The 25,586-nt window shown below is 41.1% G+C and overlaps 1 protein-coding gene across 1 annotated transcript in view; it reads right to left on the reverse strand.

Moving 5' to 3' along the window:
* BCKDHB (branched chain keto acid dehydrogenase E1 subunit beta) overlaps positions 1-25,586 on the reverse strand; it is a 179,760-nt gene that overhangs the window by 45,953 nt on the left and 108,221 nt on the right. Inside the window, exon 9 of the mRNA XM_083177148.1 lies at positions 18,602-18,688. Within this exon, the coding sequence (XP_083033274.1) occupies positions 18,602-18,688 (87 nt within the window). The remainder of the gene's footprint in view (positions 1-18,601; positions 18,689-25,586) is intronic.

Raw genomic sequence — 25,586 nt, forward strand, 5'->3', positions numbered from 1 at the left:
GTGCTTCAAGCACATGAATAAAGATAGCATGCCTCTTCACAGAAAATAAAGTCTTATTTTTTTACACCAAAAAAAATAAAAAAAAACCCTTTATTTTAAAAGATCACTTTCCAGTTCAACTTAAAAAGATGTCGATTGCAAAACAGTGAATCATGGCAAAAATCAGGGAGAAAGCAATTCACCATCCTAGCATTGAATACACTCTCTGCGAATACCAGTGAAAACCCCATTGAAATACACCAGCGAATTGCAGCGAGCATGAAATGGAGAACTGGCCGGCATTCACGGTTCGCTTTCGGCGAACATTTAACATTGAATAGGGTGAATCAGATTTTCAGTGAAAAAGATTCACTGCAAGGAGTGAAAACAGCCCGATTCGCTGAAAATTACGGTGAATCGGGAGCATTAAATACTGGCCAAAGTATGCTAATTAATGATTTACATTGGTGAAATTATAAAGCTTGCAATTTTAAATTAGATAATGTGTATTTTCATAAAGTGTGAAGTTAATCTACTGTATAAGTACTGCGCATTAAAGGACTCCAAATTATTTTATAACCATACGAAGCAGATATAACCTATTGATCACAAAATAATTTTCAGAATCCTGCACTATGTCACTTTTTTTTTTTAAACAACAACTGCATAATGTGTGTTTTTTGAAGATAAAAATACACTATGGAAAATCATTTGGAAGTTAATTTACTTCGAGTATCTCAATGTGCATATTTCATGTGCATGTGACACATAAGAATCTCTTCTAGACACTACACCAGGCAGTGCTAGCCACCCAAAGGGCCTTCCAAGATTTAATTAACTTAAGCTTGCAGATAGCTAGTATTATTCTGTGTCAATACTGAGCAATGAAGGTTTGGCTGTATTTTAGCTGCAGCCAATCTTCAAATACTTCTAGATTCAATCATTCCAGCTTTCCAACAAAAGCATGAAGTTTTCTCATTATAATGTCCAATGCTATGAACACCAGGCTGGCTGCCTTTGGACCGTTGCACACAAAAGCTGTTTTGTGTATTCTTTTTGGATTCCTATATTGCCATATTCTGATATTCCTTCTGCTAGGCAAACTTAGATTTGAGGGTTCACGTTTCAGAATCCCAATATACAGCATTAGAATTTACACTTTAACTAAAACAAATAAAAATTAGGTTCCTCGCTGTTTCACTATTTACAAATAATTTTTCTTGAGACAATTCAAATTGCTGCAAAGTACTCTCGGCCACGAGTAGCTGCAGCTATAAGCTGCACTTATGCTACCATTGAATTTGAAGATTTTTTATCGCTACCCCCATAGTAATGTGCACAGAAGTCCAGGGCAGGATGGGGCACAAGGAGGGTGAATTGCGGTGGTGTTGGTGGTGGTGCTTCTATGCCATTAAAGTAGCAACTCATCCCCATTTATATTTTAATGCATGGACCTCTTAGATCAGTGCTTCCCAAATGTGGTCCTCAAAACAAGTCCAGGTTTTAGGAATAGACCTTCTTATTCTAAATATGCTGGAGCCATTTAATACCCGTTTCACATCACAATGCCTGGTTGGCGCTTTCACATTAAACCCAGGTCGCCTATTATACAGAGGGCGAACCAGGTTTAACCCTTCTTCTAACCCGGGTCAAATTGTCAGGTTTGTCGAGTTATAAGGGTTATAAGCTTTGGTGCTTTTACACTGTACTTAGACCTGGGTGGACATGTCACCAGCCTGGCAATTACCCAGGCTCTAGGTGCAGTGTGAAAGGAGTATTAGCATGAGTGGCTGCCATTAGAATTCTAAAATGTGGACATATTGAAAGGCTGTTCCATATGAGTCTCCCGTCTCAGATTTCTGCGTTTTCTAACGCATCACAATGCAGCTGATGGTTACACTTTCAGCTTTTTGAGAAGGTTTTTAGAGGAGAAGGAAGCAAAACTATTTACTATGTACTTTTGGCCATTGATGCTAATGTTCCACTTTTTAACATCTGGCAAAGGATCACCAGTAAATAACAAAAGGGACATCTGCCGATTTTGATGATGATGCCCTGATTAAAGAAGATCCCTACTATATAATAGCGGTGGTCATCTTTCTTGCTATAATTGGTGTGGGTTAGATGGGCACACACAGTTATAGCTGGTCAAAATCAGAAGATAAATCCGACACTGATATCAAATGGAACCAATTAGATGAACGACTATTTAATTATGCCCATTTTCCCTGATATTTAATGCACTTTTCTTCAATGGCTCTTCACTTTTTTGGAGGGTGAAAAGGCATGGGTGCAAAAATCCCCCCAAAACTGCAAAAAGGATGCAACTTTGGCCGGAAAGTGGCGAAAATACATGGATTGGTGGCCAATTCATCAAACCTCCAATTGAATAGGACAAATCCCCATTCTCCCTTAAAAAACACTAAAAAGTGCATATTTACCCCCTAATCCACATGTCATTCAGGGCAAGAGGATTGAACAACATTATGTTAAGTCATCTTGTGCCCCAACCCCCCCCCCCCCACCACCACCACTACCACCACTAGTGATAAATATTAAATATAAATACATTGACAGTTTTTTTTTATAGAATTATTTATATTATATATTATATACAGATCTTCCAATTCTACATTGCTAGTTTTAATCATTCCTTTTTCTTACTACTGAACCCAGGTCTTCAATTTATGGGAATAATTCCATTCTCAGTAAACACAATAGCAAAATGGACTTTCCTTAATGTCTGACAAATAGGCAATGAATAACAATTCTTCTCTAAATTATACAATTTAAAAAATGTTTCAGGAGTACATTGCAAGACCCAGAGCTCTAGGTTTAGAAGCCAGACTGGTTGGCTTTGAATTTTCAATTTTATATTGCTTTGTTTTTTCTTTTGTTGATTTGCCTTGAAGAAAAGTGTCAGTAATACCCTATTTTTGTAAGACAGAGATGCGTTATAGAACAGTAGAAAAATATATCACTTTTTACTGACAGCCATAGTTTCCATAACACTGTTAAGCAAAATTTGGTGATTGTACAGTATGAGTTTACTTTTAAATAAACAATTTTTAATTGCTAAATATTTCTACGAAAACCGCCTACTTAAAAATTAATTAATACTTATAAGATACAAATCCAAAACATTACAAGAGGGAAAGCAGCATAATTATCTGTTCGGTAGCTATATTAAAACAAAATATTTTATCAAATGTAGATTACATTTTGCAAACGTTATTTAATACTTTGTAATATCAAATAGCCTGTCCTCCTACACTGTACTAGAAGGCGAAGGTGATATCCGCTGTATTTAAAACTCTGACATTTGTGCTTCATAATTAATTCCTCACAAAAAGCCAGAAGGGGAAGATTGAATTTGCATGGATTATCAGGATATTGCAGACTTCCCTCAGTAAAGCAAGTTAGCGAAGGCTAGGTTAAATGCTAAAAAATTCTGTCACCAAGCTTTCAATTACGAACACATAATAAGCGATAACCTTTTTTAAAAAAACATTAAGACACAAATCTGCAAGGCAGAGACATTTTGAAAATCTTTAGTCCACTCATAATTAAGAAAATCCTCCAGTCTGCATTATACATCTGTAATAAATGAATTGGTTAAGGTGGGAAGAATCATGTATACATTATGTAAATTAGCGTTTTGGTTTAATTGCACCTATCACAGTGTAGGCATTCTTTTGTGGCTGCTTCAATATTCAACATGACATTGTTGCAAATAAACAGTCACTACTGAGTAAAAATTGGTAATATCCTCGATGCACAAATGAACATTTAGTTAAACCATAAAATGCATGACTGTAGGGTTGGATATACATCCTCTAGTAAATGTTTTGGCTGACGGAACATACCATAGGACCTGGGAGGGCAAGGGTATCATAAATGTAGCTCACAGGACACACAAACTGTACCTCACAGGCTTGCTTCACTTGCCACTTGGTTACTAAAGGCAACCGGTGATAGCGTAGATAGTGAAAATGGTGTTCTACCGACCATGCCGTTTTGAGTCCCACCAAACCACATTCAGACCCTGGGGGGGGGGGGGGGGGGGGGGGGGGGGCGTTAGAGGTAGTGACAGCATGTCAAAGCAAACCATTTTTAGAACTTGTTTTTATCTCTTTTAATTGAATAGCAAAACCCCACAGCTGCTGAAATCTGCACAGTTCTTAAGTATCCTGTTTCTGTACTTTGTAGTTTTTATAGACCAGTCTTGTTTTTATTTTCTAGGGTTTTACAGTAAATTCAAGGGTAAAAGGGTAAACCTTTTATTGGACTGATCCTCCTGTGGTTATGCTGCAATCAGGTACTTTATATATTTTGCAGGCATGAATTTGTTTGTTCCAACATCCATACAACAGCCAAAAAAATCTCCCTGCAATTACATACATTTTTTATTATTCTGAAGTGTAATGAACAGAGTATTAAAACTAGACAAGGTGTTCTCAATCTCTATCCTCAGGACCCCCACACAGTTCATGTTTTCCAGGCCACACAGCAGGAGCACTGTGTGGTTTTTCAAAACCTGTGGTCTAGAGACAATTTCATATTGACATTTGCCAGTTAGGAGCATTATAATTGTATTTAATGTATGTAGAATTCAAGAAACAGCTAGAATACCAACACCTACCCATGGGTGCCTTTTAATGGAATTAAAAATGATTGGGTGTGGCTTAACCATGCCCTCCCCTTTCATTTTCTAGATTTCAAAGGCAAAGCTGCCTTCATTATGTACACCACCTAAACAGATATTTTACCGCTGTCTGAGTATGTATCTGTATGGGCACATTTTGAATTGTTTACTGCACTTAAATACAAAGCAGTATAGAACCTTGAATTTTGTTTTAATTAGTGTGTGCACACCAACAGTTGACCTAACTCTTGTTGATTAGAATGGTGCAGACCATAACCACATTGTCAGCTAATCAACAGACAATGGTTGTGACTGGTATGTCGCTGCCTCAAAACCTTCTATGTTCCCATGAAACGGGACTCTGTGTGCCAAAGCCAATCCCGCAACTGAAAGAAGATGTGGCCTCCCACAGTGGGAAAGGAAGACAGTCCCCAAAAAATCGTGTCTGCCCTGTGACAATGGGAATAGCTAGGAGGTATGCTTTAAATAGTTAAAGGCTGCGACCATTTTCTCCCCTGCTCAGCATGACCTACTGTATATTATGGTGTGTGTGTGTGATCAAAGACACTGTAACAAGAGATTGAGGTAGATACAGTAGTTTCCCTCTATAAGGTAAAGTTAATTGTTTAGCGGGTAAACATACACAAGAAGTTTAAAAAAAATCCTAGTGTCAACATATTATGCATAGGGTTGAAAAGGATTACATTTGTCATCAATTATCCAATTAACATTACACACAAATCTAACGGTGACAACCAGGAAATTGAAAGACTTATTAGTCAACGTTTTTGCTACACAAACCTTCTCTACTGATCACAACTGGCACAGATCATTTCAAAGATGTCAAGTTTGTACTATCAATATAAAACTAATCATTGTAGTCAAGAAGCAGAGACAATTCATGTGTATAATCTTATATTGCAGCTTGCAAGAATAAATAATAAAATAATTCATTGTGTTTTTACAAGTCAGATGATCATCAAATCTTCAATTTAACCACAAAGAGAAATCTGAGTTACTGAATTGTTCAACTGACAGCCTCCATCAAAGAGAGCAGCCAAGGGACACATAAAAGATATGATAATGGTCTCTTCGCTGTTAAACTGTACACCCCTTAACCTGCACTACATTCATGAAAACATATTACTAATGGTTCAGATAATAGACTGTCACAAGTCAACAGTCTTCTAGACCCAGCTCAGTCACGCTCAGGCTGGTTAGGCTGAAGCACATAAGTGTTTGAAGGACAGGCGAGCGCATGAAGTACAGAAACAGCCATGCTCATCTATCCCTTTAATAGGATTAAGTGAGCCAGGGATGTCAGACTAATCCCCTTCTGTATTGTATTGCAGCTGAGAACAATAGGTGATAATAAACCTTGGTGAGCCATGGCTCACCAGAGAAGGCTAGTTGAAAAAGGCTCCATCAGTACCATGCTCTAGGCCCATTGCCAAGACGTGCTTCTTTTGCTCTGCCATCCTGTCTCCCATCCAGAAAGGCATACACAACATCATGCAATGTCATGTTGGCATGCCCGTCACTGGCATTCTGGGAAACTGGAAGGGAACATAAATATGTAACTTCCGCAGTTTGTAAACATCGCAACGGACGAGTATGTGCCATCAGGCCATCGAGTCCTGAGCGACTGCCCTGCTTGCCCACCCCCCTAGAATTGCCACTGGTCGGGGATGTAAGCGCAAAGTAGGAGGAGCCAGAAGGAGTTCGAAAAGAGCTGCAAAATATAGCACCAGGCAAACACATCAGGGTTCGTCCTGATCAGCTAGTTATACTTTGTTATATACTATCTGCATCAGACTACTATGTGCAATACCATAAGCTTCCTTTAAAAATAATTTCTAAGTACAGAGAGAATTGATTACTTTCTTATGTGCATTTGACCTCTCCCCCATATTCTTACACTCTATGCGCTGATTAACCATAGGCTAATGCAGTGGCCTTGGCTACTGCATCAAAGCTTGCAATAAGGCTGCTGGCTGCACTGAATGTGGTTTCTACAGTATATGAGACTAGAGGGAGGATGGAACAGAAATCTGCCGTCATTGCCCCTGTTGCAAGTGCCACATATGGGCTAAACCATAGCTCAGGCTATTTATCATGGAACCTATGAGTCAATGCACATTAACCACAGATTTATGGTGCAAGGAAAAGCGACTGTAATTGAATAGCTCCAAGCATATAAAAAAAGTCACAGGCTACCACCCTTTAAATAAAGTATAAAGTGAAAGAAAATAAATCTTCCAGTCTGAATTTATTTCGAAGTGATAGGTTATTTCAAGAAAAAAAATGAAGACATCATAGATGGTGTTAACATCAGATTCGAATTTTCATTCCCAACTGTGCATCAACTGTCCTATAATTCCAGATTAGCCTTGATAAATTAACACATCAAGTAAATCAAGGTGCGTAACCAATAAACCACAAATGTAGCATTCTTCAAAGACACTAAATGGATGGAACAAAAATCTGGAAAATAACCATGCACTCCAACCGGACTCCCTATTAAAACATTATTATTTCCATATGCAGGGAAATATATTGTTGTAGATATTTCTTACAGTTTTGGCTCCACAATTATCCACTTAATCCAACAAGAAATGAATTCCACTTATTTTTCCTCTTACAGCATATGTAGTAGACATCTACCATCTTGCTGTATATTACAAACCACACACTAAAGCAATTCTTTCATAAAATATTTATATTGTATAAAGAGATTATGTTTTTCTAGTGCTTAAATACAGCATACACTGTTTGTTTAAGCTAATGCCTTTTCAATCACAATTACTCATAAGAAGGATTAGTTTTAGACATTAAAATATGTGCATCTGTAAATGTATTTGTAAAGACGTAATTTCATTACTGCTCTACAGACAAAGCACATCTTGTATTGCCTTGAGATGTTGCAGCTTGCTTTTCATTGTCTTTTTCATAACTACTTTGGTATATATTTGATGAAATAAAATAATACTTTAGAACACAATGCTTGGTAAATAATCCACCAAACATCTTCCCCTTTTGTAGTCTGGCTGCTGCCCAAAAGCTGGACACAGAGTAAAGTGAGAATAATTGTGGGTATTGAACAGGACAGAGGGTGGGGAACTCATTAGCAAACAATTATCCCTCACTCCATTCAACAATATTGGGGTGGATGTAATGTGGTGCAAGACCAGTGGCCAAGAAGGATACCGGATGATCTTGGAGGTTTTTTATTTAAAGGGGCAATTATTTACAAGCCATGGTTTTGTTTTGTAATAAAACCTCAGAGTTCGGACTACCCCACTCAATAAATATGTAGAGATTTTCAGGCATATAAAAAGGTATCTTTTCCTGATGTAAAAATAAACAGAGTACAGCATACTCATGGTGATTTAGGTATCAGAAATAATACATATAAAGGTTTCTTTTAGTTAAGGTTGTAAGGAAGTACACATTTTTCTCTTCTAGTATTGAAGTTAAAAAAAGGATGTGGTCCCTGCCGAACATTTCTCAGTGGAGTACCCAGTACTAAGTAGAGTGTACAGTACTAAGTGGAGTGCCACAGGGGTTGATGCTAGGGCCACTTTTATTTAATATATTTATTAATGATATTGGGGTGTGTATACTAAGCAATGTTTCCATCTTTGCTGATGACACAAAACTGAGCAGAGTAATTAGAACAATCAAGCATGTCTTCACGCTTCAGAGCGATCTCAATAAACTAGAAATATGAGGCTCAATGTGAATAAATGCAAATTTATGCATCTTGGGAGACATAACCAGTATGCTAATTATTACCTAAGCGAGGTAGCTTTGGGTATATCAGATTTGGAAAAGGATCTGGGATTCCAAATTGATAATTAACTGGGGTCTAGTGCTCAGTGTCATATAGCAACAAATAAGGCCAAAAGGACACTAGCCTGTATAAGATGGGGTATGGAGACTAGGGATTTAAATGTTATTAAGCCACTCTACAAAGAATTGCTTAGACCGCATCTAGAATATGGAGTACAATTCTGGGACCCACACTATAAAAAGGGACATAACAGAAATGGAAAACGTCAAAAGAAGTTTAGTGTGGTGCGGCCCAGCAGCTCCGTAAACACATTGAATGTTGGTTGCTAGGCAACACTACAACAACCAGCCCCCGGCAACCGCCCTCTGACACCCGAACTGACCGGAAGGGCACATGGACGCCGCAGAGCTGCCCGGAGCGACTGTACTGTGAGTATGCACTTGTATTATGTATTTAAGTGGTTATTTTCACAGTTTGTCTTTTGTACACCTTGAAAAAGGGGTTCACAGACCCAGAAACATTGGTTTCATCAATACGTGTTTGACTTATTGGTACTTATGTATTATCTGGGCTCCCATGTTAAATGCACCCCATTTTTTCATACCCCCACTATCCAACTACGCATGGAGTTGATTTTATATAGTGTGGCGAGCGGAGCGAGCCACCGTGCCCGAGGCGTGGCGAGCGCAGCGAGCCCCGCAAGGGGCCGCGGTCTCAAAAGAAAAACGGGAGCCCAGATATTACATAAGTACCGACTTATTTAACCCGTAGATTGTCGTTGCTTGATTTGACGCTGGTTTCTATCTGATTGTGCCAGAGGGCACCCATGCCAGACATAAGTTTCAGGTATTAAAATTACGGTACTTGTTTCCTAGCACGGCCACACCGATTTACATCGGGGTGGTCGTGTCGGAAAAATCGCGTCGATCGCATCGCATGCGATTTGGTCGTATGCGATGCGATCGACGCGACCGACCCGATTTTTTGATTGAATGAAATGTAAATCGGGTCCCTGGGACCCGATTTTACATTGGATTCAATGTAAAATATTCCCAACCCCCCCAAATTTAACGGCGTAAACCCCACCCCACGATAGACGCCAACCCGAAGCGTGGCGAGCGCACTACTATCCACGTCGGCGTGGAGTTGAGAATAGAATAGTGTGGCGAGCGCAGCGAGCCACCGTGCCCGAAGCGTGGCGAGCGCAGCGAGCCCCGCGAGGGGACGCGTATACCTGTGAAGTTATACGCGTCCGCTCGCCACGCTGCGCTCGCCACACTATTGTGTTCTCAACTCCACGCCGACGTGGATAGTAGGGGAATGAAAAGGTCGGAGGACGCGCACCGCCGCCCCTCGCAGGCTCGCTGCGCTCGCCACGCTTCGGGCTGGCGTCTATCGTGGGGTGACGACGGGGACATCTATAATGTGAAATGGGTCATATTGGCCCATTTCACATTTTCTCACGATTTCAATGTTAAAAAATATTTTAACATTGAAGCCTATGGAAAAATCGGGGGCATCGCGTCGGGACCAATGTTAATGGTCCCGACCGACGCAATGCCCCCGATATTTTACCTTTCCCGACACGATTTCAATGTTAAAATATTTTTTAACATTGAAGCCTATGGAAAAATCGGGGGCATCGCGTCGGTCGATATTGTGTCTTAGCCGGCAAAATGGACCTGATTTCAAAGGAAATCGGGTCCATCGTGTGGATCGTGTACCTTAACTTAAAGGTACACGATCCACAAGATTGTGGCCGTGCTAGGAAACAAGTACCAAACTTACTTTGTTCTTTGAAACGTGGTGTCATTTCAGGGGGATTTTTCATCTTGGGCAACATTTTGATGCGCCAGTGTAGCAGAAATTCTCAACCACTAATATACTTTGAGTTATTTTAACTAAGCTTATCAGAAGTTTTAAAATAGGTTCACTGTTGTATTGGGTTTCCAATATGCATAGTGGAAAAATACTTAGGGGTGGAAATATACCCAGTGTGCTTGGGTGTATAGATGCAGGATGGGTGTTTGTTTTATTGCTATAAAGTTTCCACTTACTTCGGCATTAATAAACTGCTACTTAGGGGTGGAAATATACCCAGTGTGCTTGGGTGTATAGATGCAGGATGGGTGTTTGTTTTATTGCTATAAAGTTTCCACTTACTTCGGCATTAATAAACTGCAACCAGAGTGTATTTATAACCATCTCATGCAGATTTTTCTGTTTACCAATTCTCAACTCCTTCCCCCTGTTACATATTAGGATTACAGTTGACCTCACTACCAAAAGACCTGGACAGCCAATACACTTGGCTGTAATGAGTTGAATCTCAACAGCTCTATAAAATCTTTTATAGTTGCTAGCATCCCCCACATGCAGCTACAGCCATCCCACCAGCTCGGCATGGCAAGGTTTCTGGCAGATCGTGGGGTCTCACGAGCATCTCACCCACTTGCGTGTCCCACTCAGCTGTGTGTCATGAAGTGGGGACAGGGTGCACTGCGGCACTATGAACAGTTTTAGGCAAATCAACTTAACTAAAAATCATGCAATGTGTGGATATTTAACCCCTTCCTGACGCAGCATGTTTTTGTCTTCCTGACAGAGCCCTTTTTTTCAAATCTGACATGTGGAACTCTCTTCCCAGAGAGGTGGTAACGGCTGGCTCATTAAATGCGTTCAAGGCAAAGTTGGACAAACATTTACTGGAGAAAAACATCCATGGGTACAAATAAGAAATATAATTTGTCTGTAAAATACCAGAACCTACCAAATCAGCAATGGATATCTATACCAGGTTGAACTAGATGGACGCAAGTCTTTTTTCAGCCTTACCTACTATATAACTATGTATCACTTAAGTGGGGATAACTTTTTTTTGCTTTTACTTATCCCAGTGATTTTGAGATTGTTTTCTCGTGACACATTGTACTTCAAGTTAGTGGTAAATTTGGGTCGATACAGTCTGTGTTTTTTTGTGAAAAATACCAAAATGTCGTAAAAAAATGGAAAATTTAGCAATTTTCAAAATGTTAAATTTTCTGCTTGTGAGACAAATAATCATACCACTCAAAATAGTTAATAACTAACATAGACCATATGTCTACTTTATGTTTCCATCATTATTTCAGCCTCCTTTTAATTTTTTTGGACACTAGGAGGCTTAAAATATGAATAGCAAATTCTCAAATTTTCAAGAAAATTTCAAACACTGATTTTTTTAGGGACCAGTTCAGTTCTGATGTGACTTTGAGGGACTTGTATGTGAGACACCCCCATAAATGATGCCATTTCAAAAACTGCACCCCTCACAGTATTCAAAACAGCATTTTGGAAGTTTGTTAACCCTTTAGGTGTTTCACAGGAATTAAAACAAAGTGTAGATGAAATTTCAAAATTTCATTTTTTTTGCAGATTTGCAATTTTAATACATTTTTCTAAGGAACACAGTAGATTTTACTAGAGAAATGTGACTAAAAATTGATTCCCCCAATTCTTTTGTTTTCATAAATATCCTATATGTGGCCCTAGTGTGCACGTTGACCAAACCACAGGCTTCATAATAGAAGGAGCACCTACTTGATTTTGGAGCCTCCTTTTTATGAGATTATTTTTTAGGCACCATGTAGGTTTCTAGGCACCATAAGATGCTAAAAGTTAGGAACCCCCCCACAAGTGACCCCATTTTGCAAACTACACCCCTCAGGGAATTCATCTAGGGGTATAGTGTACATTTCAAACCCCCAGGGGTTTCACCAATTGTGGTACAACTGGGCAGTGAAAATGAAAAATTAATTTTTTTACACAAAAATGCAATTCTGGCTCCAAATTTTTCATTTTCACAAGGAATGAAGGAGACAAAGCACCCCAAAATCTGTGCCCCAATTTCTCCCGAGTACGGCAATGCCTCACATGTGACCAAAAAATACCATTTGGGTGCATGGCAGGACTCGGAAGGGAAGGAGTGATTTTGGGATTTTGCAGCTCAGATTCTGGTGGAATGTTGGTGGGTGCTATGTCGCATTAGCAAGACCCCCGAAGCACCAATACAGTGGAACCCCCCCACAAGTGACCCCATTTTGCAAACTACACCCCTCAGGGAATTCATCTAGGGGTATAGTGTACATTTCAAACCCCCAGGGGTTTCACCAATTTTGATACAACTGGGCTGTGCAAATGAAAAATTAAATTTTTTACACAAAAATGCAGTTCTGGCTCAAAATTTTTCATTTTCACAAGGAATGAAGGAGACAAAGCACCCCAAAATCTGTGCCCCAATTTCTCCTGAGTACGGCAATGCCTCACATGTGACCAAAAAATACCATTTGGGTGCATGGCAGGACTCAGAAGGGAAGGAGTGATTTTGGGATTTTGCAGCTCAGATTCTGGTGGAATGTTGGTGGGTGCTATGTCGCATTAGCAAGACCCCCGAAGCACCAATACAGTGGAACCCCCCCAGAAGTGACCCCATTTTGCAAACTACACCCCTCAGGGAATTCATCTAGGGGTATAGTGTACATTTCAAACCCCCAGGGGTTTCACCAATTGTGGTACAACTGGGCAGTGAAAATGAAAAATTAAATTTTTTACACAAAAATGCAGTTCTGGCTCAAAATTTTTCATTTTCACAAGGAATGAAGGAGACAAAGCACCCCAAAATCTGTGCCCCAATTTCTCCCGAGTACGGCAATGCCTCATGTGTGACCAAAAAATGGCAGGACTCAGAAGGGAAGGAGTGATATTTGGATTTTGCAGCACAGATTCTGGTGGAATGTTGGTGGGTACTATGTCGCATTAGCAAGACCCCCAAAGCACCAATACAGTGGAACCCCCCCACAAGTGACCCCATTTTGCAAACTACACCCCTCAGGGAATTCATCTAGGGGTATAGTGTACATTTCAAACCCCCAGGGGTTTCACCAATTTTGATACAACTGGGCTGTGCAAATGAAAAATTACATTTTTTACACAAAAATGCAGTTCTGGCTCAAAATTTTTCATTTTCACAAGGAATGAAGGAGACAAAGCACCCCAAAATCTGTGCCCCAATTTCTCCCGAGTATGGCAATGCCTCATATGTGACCAAAAAATACCAGTTGGGTGCATGGCAGGACTCAGAAGGGAAGGAGTGATTTTTGGATTTTGCAGCTCAGATTCTGGTGGAATGAATGGTGGTTGCTATGTGGCATTAGCAAGACCCCCGAAGCACGGTGAAATGATGAACCTAATAATCCATAGATGTGTGGTATATTTTAAAACACTCCCTTATACATAGGCCGGGTTTGTCGGGGCAAGTTTCACAGTGGAAAATAGTATCCTTTCTTATTCCCTTTTTATAGCAAACTTTGCACCTTTTTTGTGTCCTGCCCTTTCTTGCAGTGGAGGGGATTTCGTTAGGAAAATGCTGCCCTGGTACAATACGGGGGCCAGTACTAGAAGTACTGGGGCCCTCTGCCTGCTGGTTCCCAAATATTAGGCCCTTTATGAATTCCTCTTGAAAGTGCATAAATGTCCCCCTCTGGCTGGTAGAACGGAATAGCACGTAAGCGTTATACAGTGCCATCTGGATGATATACACGGCCAGCTTCTTGTACCAGATTTTTGTTTTCTGCAGGGGACTGTACGGCTTCAGTACCTGATCTGAAAGATCCACTCCGCCCATGTACTTATTGTAATCTAGGATACAATTCGGTTTTGAGGTGTGGGTACTGGTACCTCGTACAGGGATGGAGGTGGTACTGTCTCCATGAATTGTTGTCAGTATAAGGACATCCCTCTTGTCCTTATATTTGACCAACAACATATTTTCGGTGGATTGTGCCCTGCTTTCACCCCTTCTCAGTACTTGGGCAATGTGCGTTTTTGGGAGGCCTCTTTGGTTCTTGCGCACAGTACCGCAAGCTGCTGTACCTCTTGAACCAAGGGCCTTAAACAGGGGGATGCTAGTGTAAAAGTTATCCACATAGAGGTGATAACCTTTATCCAGGAAGTGGTGCACTAAATCCCAGACAATTTTTCCACTAACACCTACGAGGGAGGGGGGGCATTCTGGCGGTTCAATTCTTGAATCCTTCCCTTCATATACCCTAAACCTGTGGGTGTACCCTGAGGTGCTTTCACACAGTTTATACATTTTTATGCCATACCTTGCCCTCTTACTGGGAAGGTACTGGCGGAATTTAACCCTTCCTTTAAAATGTATAAGGGACTCGTCGATACAAATAAATTTTTCAGGGATGTACATCTCTGCAAATTTGGCACTGAAATGATCATTGACCGGCCTGACTTTGAATAGCCGGTCAAAGGTGGGATCATCTCTGGGTGGGCACTGTGCATTATCGGTGTAATGTAAAAATTTAAGGATTGTCTCAAAACGAGTCAGAGTCATGGCCATACGGTAAAATGGGGTGCTGTACAGAACATCTGTACTCCAATATTGCCTAATTTCTGGCTTTTTTACTATGCCCATATGTAACACCAGACCCCAAAACGTCATCATCTCTACTGCATCTACAGGGGTCCACCTAGCAAATGATGACGTGGGGTTTTGAGCAATAAACTGCTGGGCATATAAATTACTTTGGTCCACCATTAAATTTATAAAATCATCAGAGAAAAATAATTTGAAAAAGTCAATTTCTCTGAGACCTGTTGAATCAAATTGGATTCCTGTGATGGCCAAAAACTCAGGAACCTGGGGCTCAAAATTGTCTGGTGGTGGGGTCCATACGGGATCAGTCATTTGGGGGGGGGTCTCAGCTGCTCTACGGGGGCGTCTTTGAGGGGGTCCCTCATCACTAGAGGAGGAAGAGGAGCTTAAGACGAATCCTTCAAATTCCCCGCTTGCATCACTGGCTGTGTCAGAGTCAGAGGCAAGCATGGCATATGCCTCCTCCGCTGAATACATTCTTCTGGATGACTGGGATGACATTTGGGATGACATTTGGGATGCCATTTTTATTTTTGTGTTTCTGTAAGTGTAATGTTTCAACACGTGTATAGTGTAGGGGGGGTACAAACTTTATTTCAACACGGGGGGTATGTAGTGTGTAGTGTGTATGTAGTGCAGAAAAAAAAATACTTTATACAGGAATTTGATCCCAATAAAAAAAAAAAAAAAATTGAAGGGGTTAAAAAAAAGGTCCTGCGCCAAAAATTGAGCGCAGATGTTGGTCAGTAAAGTCCGTCACTGAACAGCGCTCAAAGGCAACAGGACACCCACAAAAGCAACGTGGGTGTAAAAACAATTTAAAAAAAAAAATACCACAGCACTCTCCAAAAAAAAACAATTTAAAAAAACTGCAGAAAAAAAATTATATCAACCCTGTGCCAAAAATGCTGTTCAGTGATGTACGTCACTGATCAGCGGCCACAGGACACCCACAAAAGCAACGTGGGTGTAATAAACCACAGCACTCTCCAAAAAAAAAAATTTTTTTTAAAAACTGCAGAAAAAAAATTGGTACTTGTTTCCTATCTGTGCGCCCACGATTTTAATCGGGGGTAAAATCGGGGCCATCGCGGCCGATAAAAAATCGGGTGCGATGTGCCAGACGCGATGCCCGCGATTTTCCCATAGAGAACAATGTTAAATGGCTCAATTTACCCGCGATGACCACGATTTACCATAGGAAACAATGTTAAATGGATCAATTTACCCAAATCAGCATAGGAACAATAGTAAATGGGCCAAAAACACCCCTGAACACTGAAATGTCCCCCCAAAAGTAGTTGACGCCACCCCGCCATCAACGTGAACCCGAAGCGTGGCGAGCGCAGCGAGGCCGCGAGGGTCGGCGGTACGCGTCCTCCGACCTTTTCATGCCCTACTATCCACTAGGGCGTGGAGTGAGAATAGAATAGTGTGGCGAGCGTAGCGAGCCACCGAGCCCGAAGCGTGGCGAGCGCAGCGAGCCCCGCGAGGGGACGCGGATACCTTCACAGGTAAACGCGTCCCTTCGCGGGCTTCCCAGGTGTCCGCGTCGCCATGGACACCTGGGAAGCCCGCGAGGGGACGCGTATAACTGTGAAGGTATCCGCGTGCGCTCGCCACACTATTCTATTCTCACTCCACGCCCTAGTGGATAGTAGCCGCCCCTCGCGGGCTCGCTGCGCTCGCCACGCTTCGGGTTCACGTTGATGGCGGGGTGGCGTCAACTACTTTTGGGGGGACATTTTTATGTTCAGGGGTGTTTTTGCCCCATTTCCCATTGTTCCCTATGATAATTTGGGGAAATTGATCCATTTAACATTGTTTCCTATGGTAAATCGCGGTCATCGCAGGTCAATTGGGACATTTAACATTGGTCCCTATGTAAAATCGCGGTAATCGCGTCGGTCGCATCGCATGTCATTATAATGACATGCGATGTACCCGCGATGGGCGCCCAGATAGGAAACAAGTACCAAAAAATTATATCAACCCTGTGCCAAAAATGCTGTTCAGTGATGTACGTCACTGATCAGCGGCCACAGGACACCCACAAAAGCAGCGTGGGTGTAATAAACCACAGCACTCTCCAAAAAAAAAAACAATTTAAAAAAACTGCAGAAAAAAAATTATATCAACCCTGTGCCAAAAATGCTGTTCAGTGATGTACGTCACTGATCAGCGGCCACAGGACACCCACAAAAGCACCCACAAAAGCAACGTGGGTGTAAAAACAAAACCCCACTGCACTCTCCAAAAAAAAAAAAAAAAACTGCAGATCAGTGATGCAGTGATGCAACACTGATTAGCAGTGAGGGGCAGCAGGCACACAAATGTGGGTGCAACCTGACAGGGTATATATATAAAAAAAAAACCTGGACCCCCAAAAAGTTGCTGATCAGTTAATTAATTTAAACTGATCAGCACAAAAGGGGGGGCAGCAGGGGGGGCAGCAGTCAGTTGCACAGGCAGCACAACCTTTGGTGCAACTGACAGGTATATATATATAAAAAAAAAAGTTGCTGATCAGCACAGATATACTGATCAGCACAAAAGGGGTGCAGCAGACACAAAATATAGCACTATCTATCACTCTCTGTCACTCTCTCACTATCTCTCACTATCTGTGACTCTATGACACTGCAGCAGCAGCACACAGGAAGTCACAAGATCCAGGAAGCATCCAGCTGCTGGCAGCACGCTACCAGCGGTGATCAGCGGTGATCAGGTAAGTATCAGGCAAGGTTCAGGTATGTATAGCACGACAGAGTGGCCGGTGACCGCTCTGCACGCAATTCCAGACCGGAATGGCGTCTGCAGCGCAGTCACCGTTAGTTTAAATGACGCGCCTTGGCTGTGATTGGTCCGTCAGTCCGACGGACCAATCACAGCCTTGGGGGCAGGTGGGGTGAGGTGTGGTCATCACCGGTGACCCCCTCATGCCCCCTCACACCCGGCGTTGATTGACACCTGTGTTACCGAGCGTCTGATTCGCCGGTAACACAGGAAAACGCTGCGACTGGCTGTTCACATTGAACAGCCAATCACAGCGATCGCCGACGGGGGGGAGGCATCGCCACCCCCCCTGGGCATGCAGGGACATGTCTGCTGTCAGGGACAGCAGACATGTTTAAACTGTCCCCGCGTCTATAGACGCGGGGACAGTTTAAAGTCATGACGTATATATACGTCATGTGTCGGGAAGTACATCCTGGCCATGACGTATATATACGTCAAATGTCGGGAAGGGGTTAAGAACAATTAAGTTAACTACACCAAACATAAATAATATTCAGCAAAACACTGTACAATAACATGGCATATCTACAGTGCTTGTGTGTTATTAAAGGTGTACCAATGAATGTGTGCAACGGTTTATGTTCGTTTTACTATATAATTTATATAATGAGCAACTCTTAGCCAATAACTGCAGGTCTCCTGTAAAGCTGGTCTAGAAAGTATTTGGTACAATTTCATTTTTGTTTTTGAAATTTGATCTCGTTTTGTTGTCTTTATTCCTGGAGTGCCACCCGTGACGTATTGTTGTATTGGAGCGAGCCTGTTTCTCTCTCCCTTTGGGAGGGCACCCGGACCTACATTGCTGCTTTTTGGAGTGCCGGCCATACCAGGGAAGCCCAGAAACAGAGCATTTTCTGGAGAGGGTCAGGTAGGAAAGTACATACACACACACGCATATTCATTTAAAGCAATGGAAGTTTTGCAATTGGTATAAAAAAAATAATAATAAACTTACTTGTACTGTAGAACTAATTTCTGAAGCAAAACCTCCTGTTACTGGAGCTTCATGACTAATTAGTAACCGGCCAGTCTTTACCACAGACTAGAAAGAAAAAATAGATGATACATGGAGATTAAATATGTTTCACAGTATTTTTTTCACATTCAACCAAAACACATTGGCAGCAAATGCTTTTTTTACAGGAAAAATGAAATAATAAAACTTGTGCTTTCAAAGAAATAACAAGGTCAAGTTATTAATAAACAATTACATGACTGCACAGGTCATTCAGTTTTTAATCGTATTACTCTCTGTAACAGTTCATGCAAATAAAGTCAAAACATATATGGATGACACAGGTATGTAGTGATATGACAATGGTCTAGTACAATTAACAATGCAAAACACACATAATTGAATGCTGGGCTCTTCTTTTAATAGAATACAGTTTTAAAAAGCAAAAGTCTTTGGTAAAAGGTATTGCTGGTTGCTAGCGGCAGGGAGGTGTTTATAAGGGCGGGCACAGCATTAGGGTGTGCCTGTGCACTCCTAACACTCTATGTGCGCACGCCTATGCATGACTGGAATGTGATGTAAATGGTCTATGGTCTTTGTTGCTTTGATATAAAATTCTTCTTTAAGTGCATTTTTTTCTCTCTATATAAGCACCAAATAATGTCAAAACTAAAAAGGACCTAGTGTTTTTAATAGCGCTGGTAAATGGGTCATGCTGTCAACTGCCTAGCCAATTGGGAAAATGCAGTTTAATTTCAAATTGGGACTATTTAACTAGCAAAATGTAAAGAATGGAAGCTTTTTTATGAATACTTAACTCTTATTTATCACCTTGACTTATCCAACCTACTCTTATTTTGCATTATTCTCTGTGAACCTTTCTCAGAATGCTACCTTGCACTCTACATATACTTATATAGGATTCAACTCAAAAGACTCACCATCACCTACAAAGCACTCATCTACAGCAGCACCTCTCCATACAGTATATATATCAAGCTTCATTTAACATCCTGTCACACCCATCCTATTAGAGCCGCCTCTTACCTGCACCCTGCCTCTTCCATTAAATCCACACCTCTCTTGTGTAACTGCTCATCTATTGGAATTCCTAACCAGGACTCATTAAATGATCTGATCATTTTTCCTACTTTTGATCTGCACCAGATACAGATGGAGCAGCTCTTATTAGATCGCCATGCGTCAGAAGGGGGGTGTGCGCGCACGAGATGCCCATGCTACGCATTCTGACAGGGTCCCCACTGCTGTCCGTCTCCCGGAAGAGGAGACAGGCAGGGTTTCCACCATCTGCCACCGTGTGAAGGGGACACGAGTGCATCCCCGTCAGATGCAGTGCCTCTAGCGATTCCCTGGGCTGGCTGAGAGGTGCTACATCTGTATGAAAGGCTCAGCTTACCCTATGCTTTGTCATCAATATTGTATTCTTTGTACAGTTTGTAAGGTAGACAAACTGAAGACTATGTACTGTTTACTGGCAAGGTAATAACAACATATCTTAATTTGGGTTTCGTATTTTAATTTATGTGTTTATAAAAATGTCTGCATAATCACATCATTATGAACCTGCCCCCACTACACCACACGGACATCACAGGCATTGTGAGAAAGGGGGCAGATTATGGTGGATCATATATTACCGCAATCATTGTTAAACAAAACAAAATGCATTCATTGTAGTGATGGCCAAAAGAGGCCATCACTGGCAATACCAAACATTCACTTTTAATGACTTTGGAGGTTGGTAAACAGGGCTTTTCACCAAGGTAAATAGTTTAGAAGCGATACATCGTGCCACTGTTCTGTAGTATACTCATGACTATACAACCTTCAGGCAATTAAGTAAAATAATAAACTATTCAATACTATTATCCCTGATTTACTGGCTTTCTGTAAATGACAAAGATGGTTAAAGATGCAGCATGAAATCAAACAATAAGACAAATTAATACAGTGCTTACTAAATTACAAACAAAAAATGTCAATTTGGAGGAACATATCTTTATGGTTTGTCATAACATAATGGATTCCTGAAAACAAATTTGTTTCAAGAGTTGAGATAAATCAGCGCTTGATGATAGTTTCTTTACTCAAGTTAAACAAAGCAAAAGATATGTTATAGAAGCACCCAGAACACAAAACCTAAATGCCGAATGAATTTAAATTAAAAGATATGTGACTAAACCCTCAAGTCTGCTAATTATATTGTACATGCCCACAAGATGTACAATATCTTCCGTTTTGCAAAAGTATAGGTTAATCTTCCAGATATTACATCCACATGTGGCTAGGCACCAAACTGACAAGTTAACAGAGTGCCTAAATCTGGAAAGTTCAAATCAAAGTCAAATGAAAAATATATCCATGTAATACATTCTAAAAAGTCCCTAAAGCTTACAGTTTTCCCTTCTCCAATCAGACCTAGATTAATCTTCTGTAGAACAGATATATGTTGTTAATATCCTGGAAGAGGATCATATATCTAGATTAATAGGCACCAATGTCAACGTTTACATTTATAAAATTCACAACCAAGTATATATTCTGAACACTCGTTGATTTTTCTATCGCCAACTCAACAGAGTCTCCGATGGTGTTTACCAATTCCTGGACCACGTCAGTTTAAACAACATTTGTTAGCAGATAACATCTTTAAAAATGCTCTATACGGTAATCCACAACTAAAGTTGAATTATATTCTTAAAACAGTTCATGAAATATCAGCAATGCTCTACATTTGTCTACAAAATACATATTGTTTCACCGGTGGTGTTTTCCCAAATCCCGGGAATGACGGCCATAGTCATACCATTCAGCAAAATAGATACTTTTCAGTCTCTGCATATACTTTTATTTCTGGGGAGGGGGGGGAATCTTTATTACAGAAAGTCTGGTCAGCAGGCGCTAGATGACATTGCAGCTCTGAATTATTTGTTTTGCTGCAAAAAAAAGAGAATGGACGAAAACAATATGAATTATTTATAGCCAACTTTTTCTTTTTTGCTTTTATTAAAAGTTCTCAAGTACATTATTCCCATTACCATCCTTCCTCAAACCTATGTTCTTTCATTTCGTAGGAAACAGACAGCGTAAAACTGAAATTACGGAGTAGCTGAAGAAGCAGAGGATAATGGAAAAAGCATACTGTTGGCTTTAAATGTTTTAAAAGTACTCTATATAATAAAATGGTATCCAACTGCAAATTCTGGTGAAAAAATAAATAAAATTAGGACAGCGCATTAAGGGCAAGATGTACTAAGCTTGAAAAGTAATAAAATGGAGAGTGATAAACCAGCAATCAATTAGCTACTTCCTGTTATTTCTCAAACCCAGCCTGTGACATGGCACTAAGGAGCTGATTGACTGGTTGTTCTTCACACTCTATTTTATCACTTTTCAAGCTTAGTACATCTGGCTCTAAGGCAAGAAAATATTTCTTAGCTTTGGATAAGAGTACCCACATCCTTGCTTTATCGTATGTGTGATATTCGGGGATATGGTCACTAGGTCCACCCTATTTAGGTCAACATGCATTGGGATGACCACTAAAGGTCAACAGGGCTTAGGTCAACCCCTGAAATAGGTTGATAATGGAAAGGTCATCGTCTCAGCGGCTTTTTCAAAGGGCGAAACGCGTCAGTGTGGCCTACCCTCACTTTTTATTTGGACTGTATCAGACCAGCCTTGGACCCTTATTTGGACCTTACCTAACCGTGGGGACATTGCATACCATCTTGAAGGACCCCAGCACCATCTTTGGGAGTATCAGCTCTGGGTGTCTCCCCTACTCTGGACGGTGACTCGGCCCAAACACCAACTCAGGCCTTGAGTCCCAGGGAGAAAAACTACACACCCCAGTGTTCTGTCTACAGGTGGACGGTAACCTAAACTCTATTGTTTGCATTTGCACTTTATACGGTCCTGACCCCAGGCTTAATAGGAACGGACAGTCCCTCACTGCAACCCAATTCCCCATGAAAAACCCTTTGCACTTTACCAACATATTTTTGGTCATGTTATTGAATAAAATGTATTGATTTTAGATTGTACAATCAGTCCAATCCTTACTATATATTTTATGTTATTTTAATTTATTTATTTTTCAGTCAGCGCTGCTACTCTGACATCAGAATCAGCTTTATTGGCCAGGTATACTTGTGTATACTAGGAATTAGATTTGGTTTGCTGTGCAACAGCCAAGGTGATAAAAAGTAAACAGTGACATTACAGATATTTATCACATGTACACATATGCACTAGACGTAACCTGATGAGGGACATGGACATGGGGAACATATATTTACTGAGCTGTACAGCACCCAGGCAGCCATTCAGCTGCACCACTTGGTGATTGCAACAGATAGGTAGAAAGTAAAACAGTACTGATATATAACAAGACAGGGGTGACACGGGGTACATATTTTGGCTAGCGGCACAGATCCTAGGCAATCATCAGCGACACTATCTTGATGTTGTTACTCACAGGGAGGGTCTCAACAGGCCATTTCCTCTTCAGCACACAACAGGAGCCAGCTTGGATGGATCCAGAGGCTGTCCTGTAGGGCTTGGGGGCAGCATGCCAGAGCGTGGTGGTGGTGGCAGGGAGGAGGGGCTAGGAGAGAGTCCGTGAGGCCGGAGGGCAGAGTTGGGCCCTCCCTGGGCTGAGTTCTACGCTGCTGCCCCAATAGCTGTACCTCATCCCTTGGGTGCTGCCCCGGAGCTCTAGCATCGAGTGGGGGTAGATGGGCTCCCTCAGGCTGCTGGAGGATAGTGGCCAGGAAATGCAGGCTGGAAATCCTGTGTTGTCGCAGATGGGAGAATCGGCTGGGGTTCCTGCTGGGCCCGGTGAACTCAACAGGGGTGATCCTACTGGACGATGGTGTTCGCTACCTCTGGCGGATCATGCCGGAGCCATGGGTGATGCCACCACCTGTCCCAGTTGGGGGGGGGGGTGTCACCTCATCCTGCACTGGGGACACTCGGCAGTCATCCTTGGTACTTCTGTCATAATCCTCCATCCGCCTCCTCTGCCACTCTTCGATGCGGGGGCTGAGGTTTGGAGCTCGGAGCTCCACGAGCATGCGACCATCCCCATCCCCCCACTGGAAGTCATGTCTGCCCTCCATGCGTCCACCACGGAGGCCAGGCCGTCGCACACAGTGACATGGAAAATAGGTCAACATATATACGTTGACACCAGAGTACATGACATTTCTGTGTTCTTTTTCGGGTTAGAGATTGGTTTAGGGTTAGGCTAAAATAAGCAACACATAGTATGTTGACATTTTTGTGTTGACATGTTAAATGTAGACATTACAAACACGTCGACAAGTTTATTAGATCAATATTTGTGGATGTTAATATTGTCCTTAGCAAGTGACACTAAAATTACTCTGACAAATAATGTGCTATTTTGCATTTATAGTTGACTGCAAAATTAAATGAAGTTAGAACAGAATCTGTCGGACTAAAAGAATGCAGAAGGCAGTTCTTATGTGGAAAATAATAGGCTGCAAAAGGCAGTGCTAGTGTCTAAAGAGCTAAAAGAATAATCTGCAGAAGGAAGTAATAGTGACACTGTTTCCGACCATCCCTAGAAGACACATTTCCACCTAGAAATAATTTGTCATCTTACAGGCACACCCAACTACTCTACACGAAAATATACACATATGTACATATTAAAAATACCATCAAAGAACATAAAATAAATCACATCTATTTTAGTTTCGGCATTGAACAATTACTTTACAGAATTTTGTAGTGTGTATCTAAAAGAAATAAAAAAAATTGATCCAAAACTTGGACTACAGTATGCACACATCTCTCATGTCAACAGCAGTAAATCCACTCTAACATCATGAGCCATCTGAACACAAACAGTTTCCATGAAACACAGCTGGTAACTGAAGACAGCACATACACCACACAGTTAAAGTCAACAATAAAAGATCCTGGAACACCTGAGTCTAATTGTACATTTTTGAATGAATGTTCTAGTGGTGCATTAATGGAACCCGCTAGCTATTACATTTGTAGCCACAATATTCTATATGTAATATATATATATATTTTACATTCTGCTCATGGTGCGCATGAAGAGAAGCTCACCATGAACAGAATGTCAAACAGTTTACTATTAACATTTACTAATAACAATGCTCACATACATAGAGGTTTCAGCCTGCCAGCACAAGGTGAGAACAACAGGTAGGTTTACAATCAGCGGTATATCAAAGCACAACTTGTGGATCACCGTACGTACAAACAGCCTCACGCTGTACAGTCGGAAGCCGCCAAAACCCATCCTCGTTCACCCAGGAAAAGTGACGTCACAAATCTCAATGTATGTGAGCATTGTTATTAGTAAATTAACTGTTTGACATTCTGCTCATGGTGCGCCTCTCTTATTTTTATTCAAAGTACACTGGTGGACCATGGTTAAGTCCTGGAGATAGCTGCACACTACAGAGGAACACCTGATATTTATTACCTGAAGGGTAGTCTTTTGGTATCTAAAAAAAAAAAAATATATATATATATATATATATATATATATATATATATATGCTTGAAGTGCTTTCTTATTGTTCATCTATTATTTTTACAGTTCTTTAGTGCTTTGTTGGTAGTTTTATATATTTTTGTGATGAAGATGTGACTGCTGAAGCATGGGAACCAAAGTGTCAGGTCGCAGTTTACAAGGGTCTGAACTCCCCACACCGATTTTATTTCCTGCCCCTCATCGATTCCTTGACTGCCCTCAGAGTCTGTAGTGGTTTGCTAATTCTATTCACATGGGGGAGCATGGCGGATCATATGTACATATACTGGAAATCACAGTGAGTACGTAGCTTATGATCACCTTTCTTTGAGGCACTTTACAGCATGCACTTTTATGCACAACCTTTAAAAGCTAGGGAAGACCCAGGATGACTTGAATTGCTTCATTGTATGCCCCATCTCA

Source organism: Crinia signifera, chromosome 3 (genome assembly GCF_055691185.1).
Source record: "Crinia signifera chromosome 3, ASM5569118v1, whole genome shotgun sequence".
Classification (NCBI taxonomy): domain Eukaryota; kingdom Metazoa; phylum Chordata; class Amphibia; order Anura; family Myobatrachidae; genus Crinia; species Crinia signifera.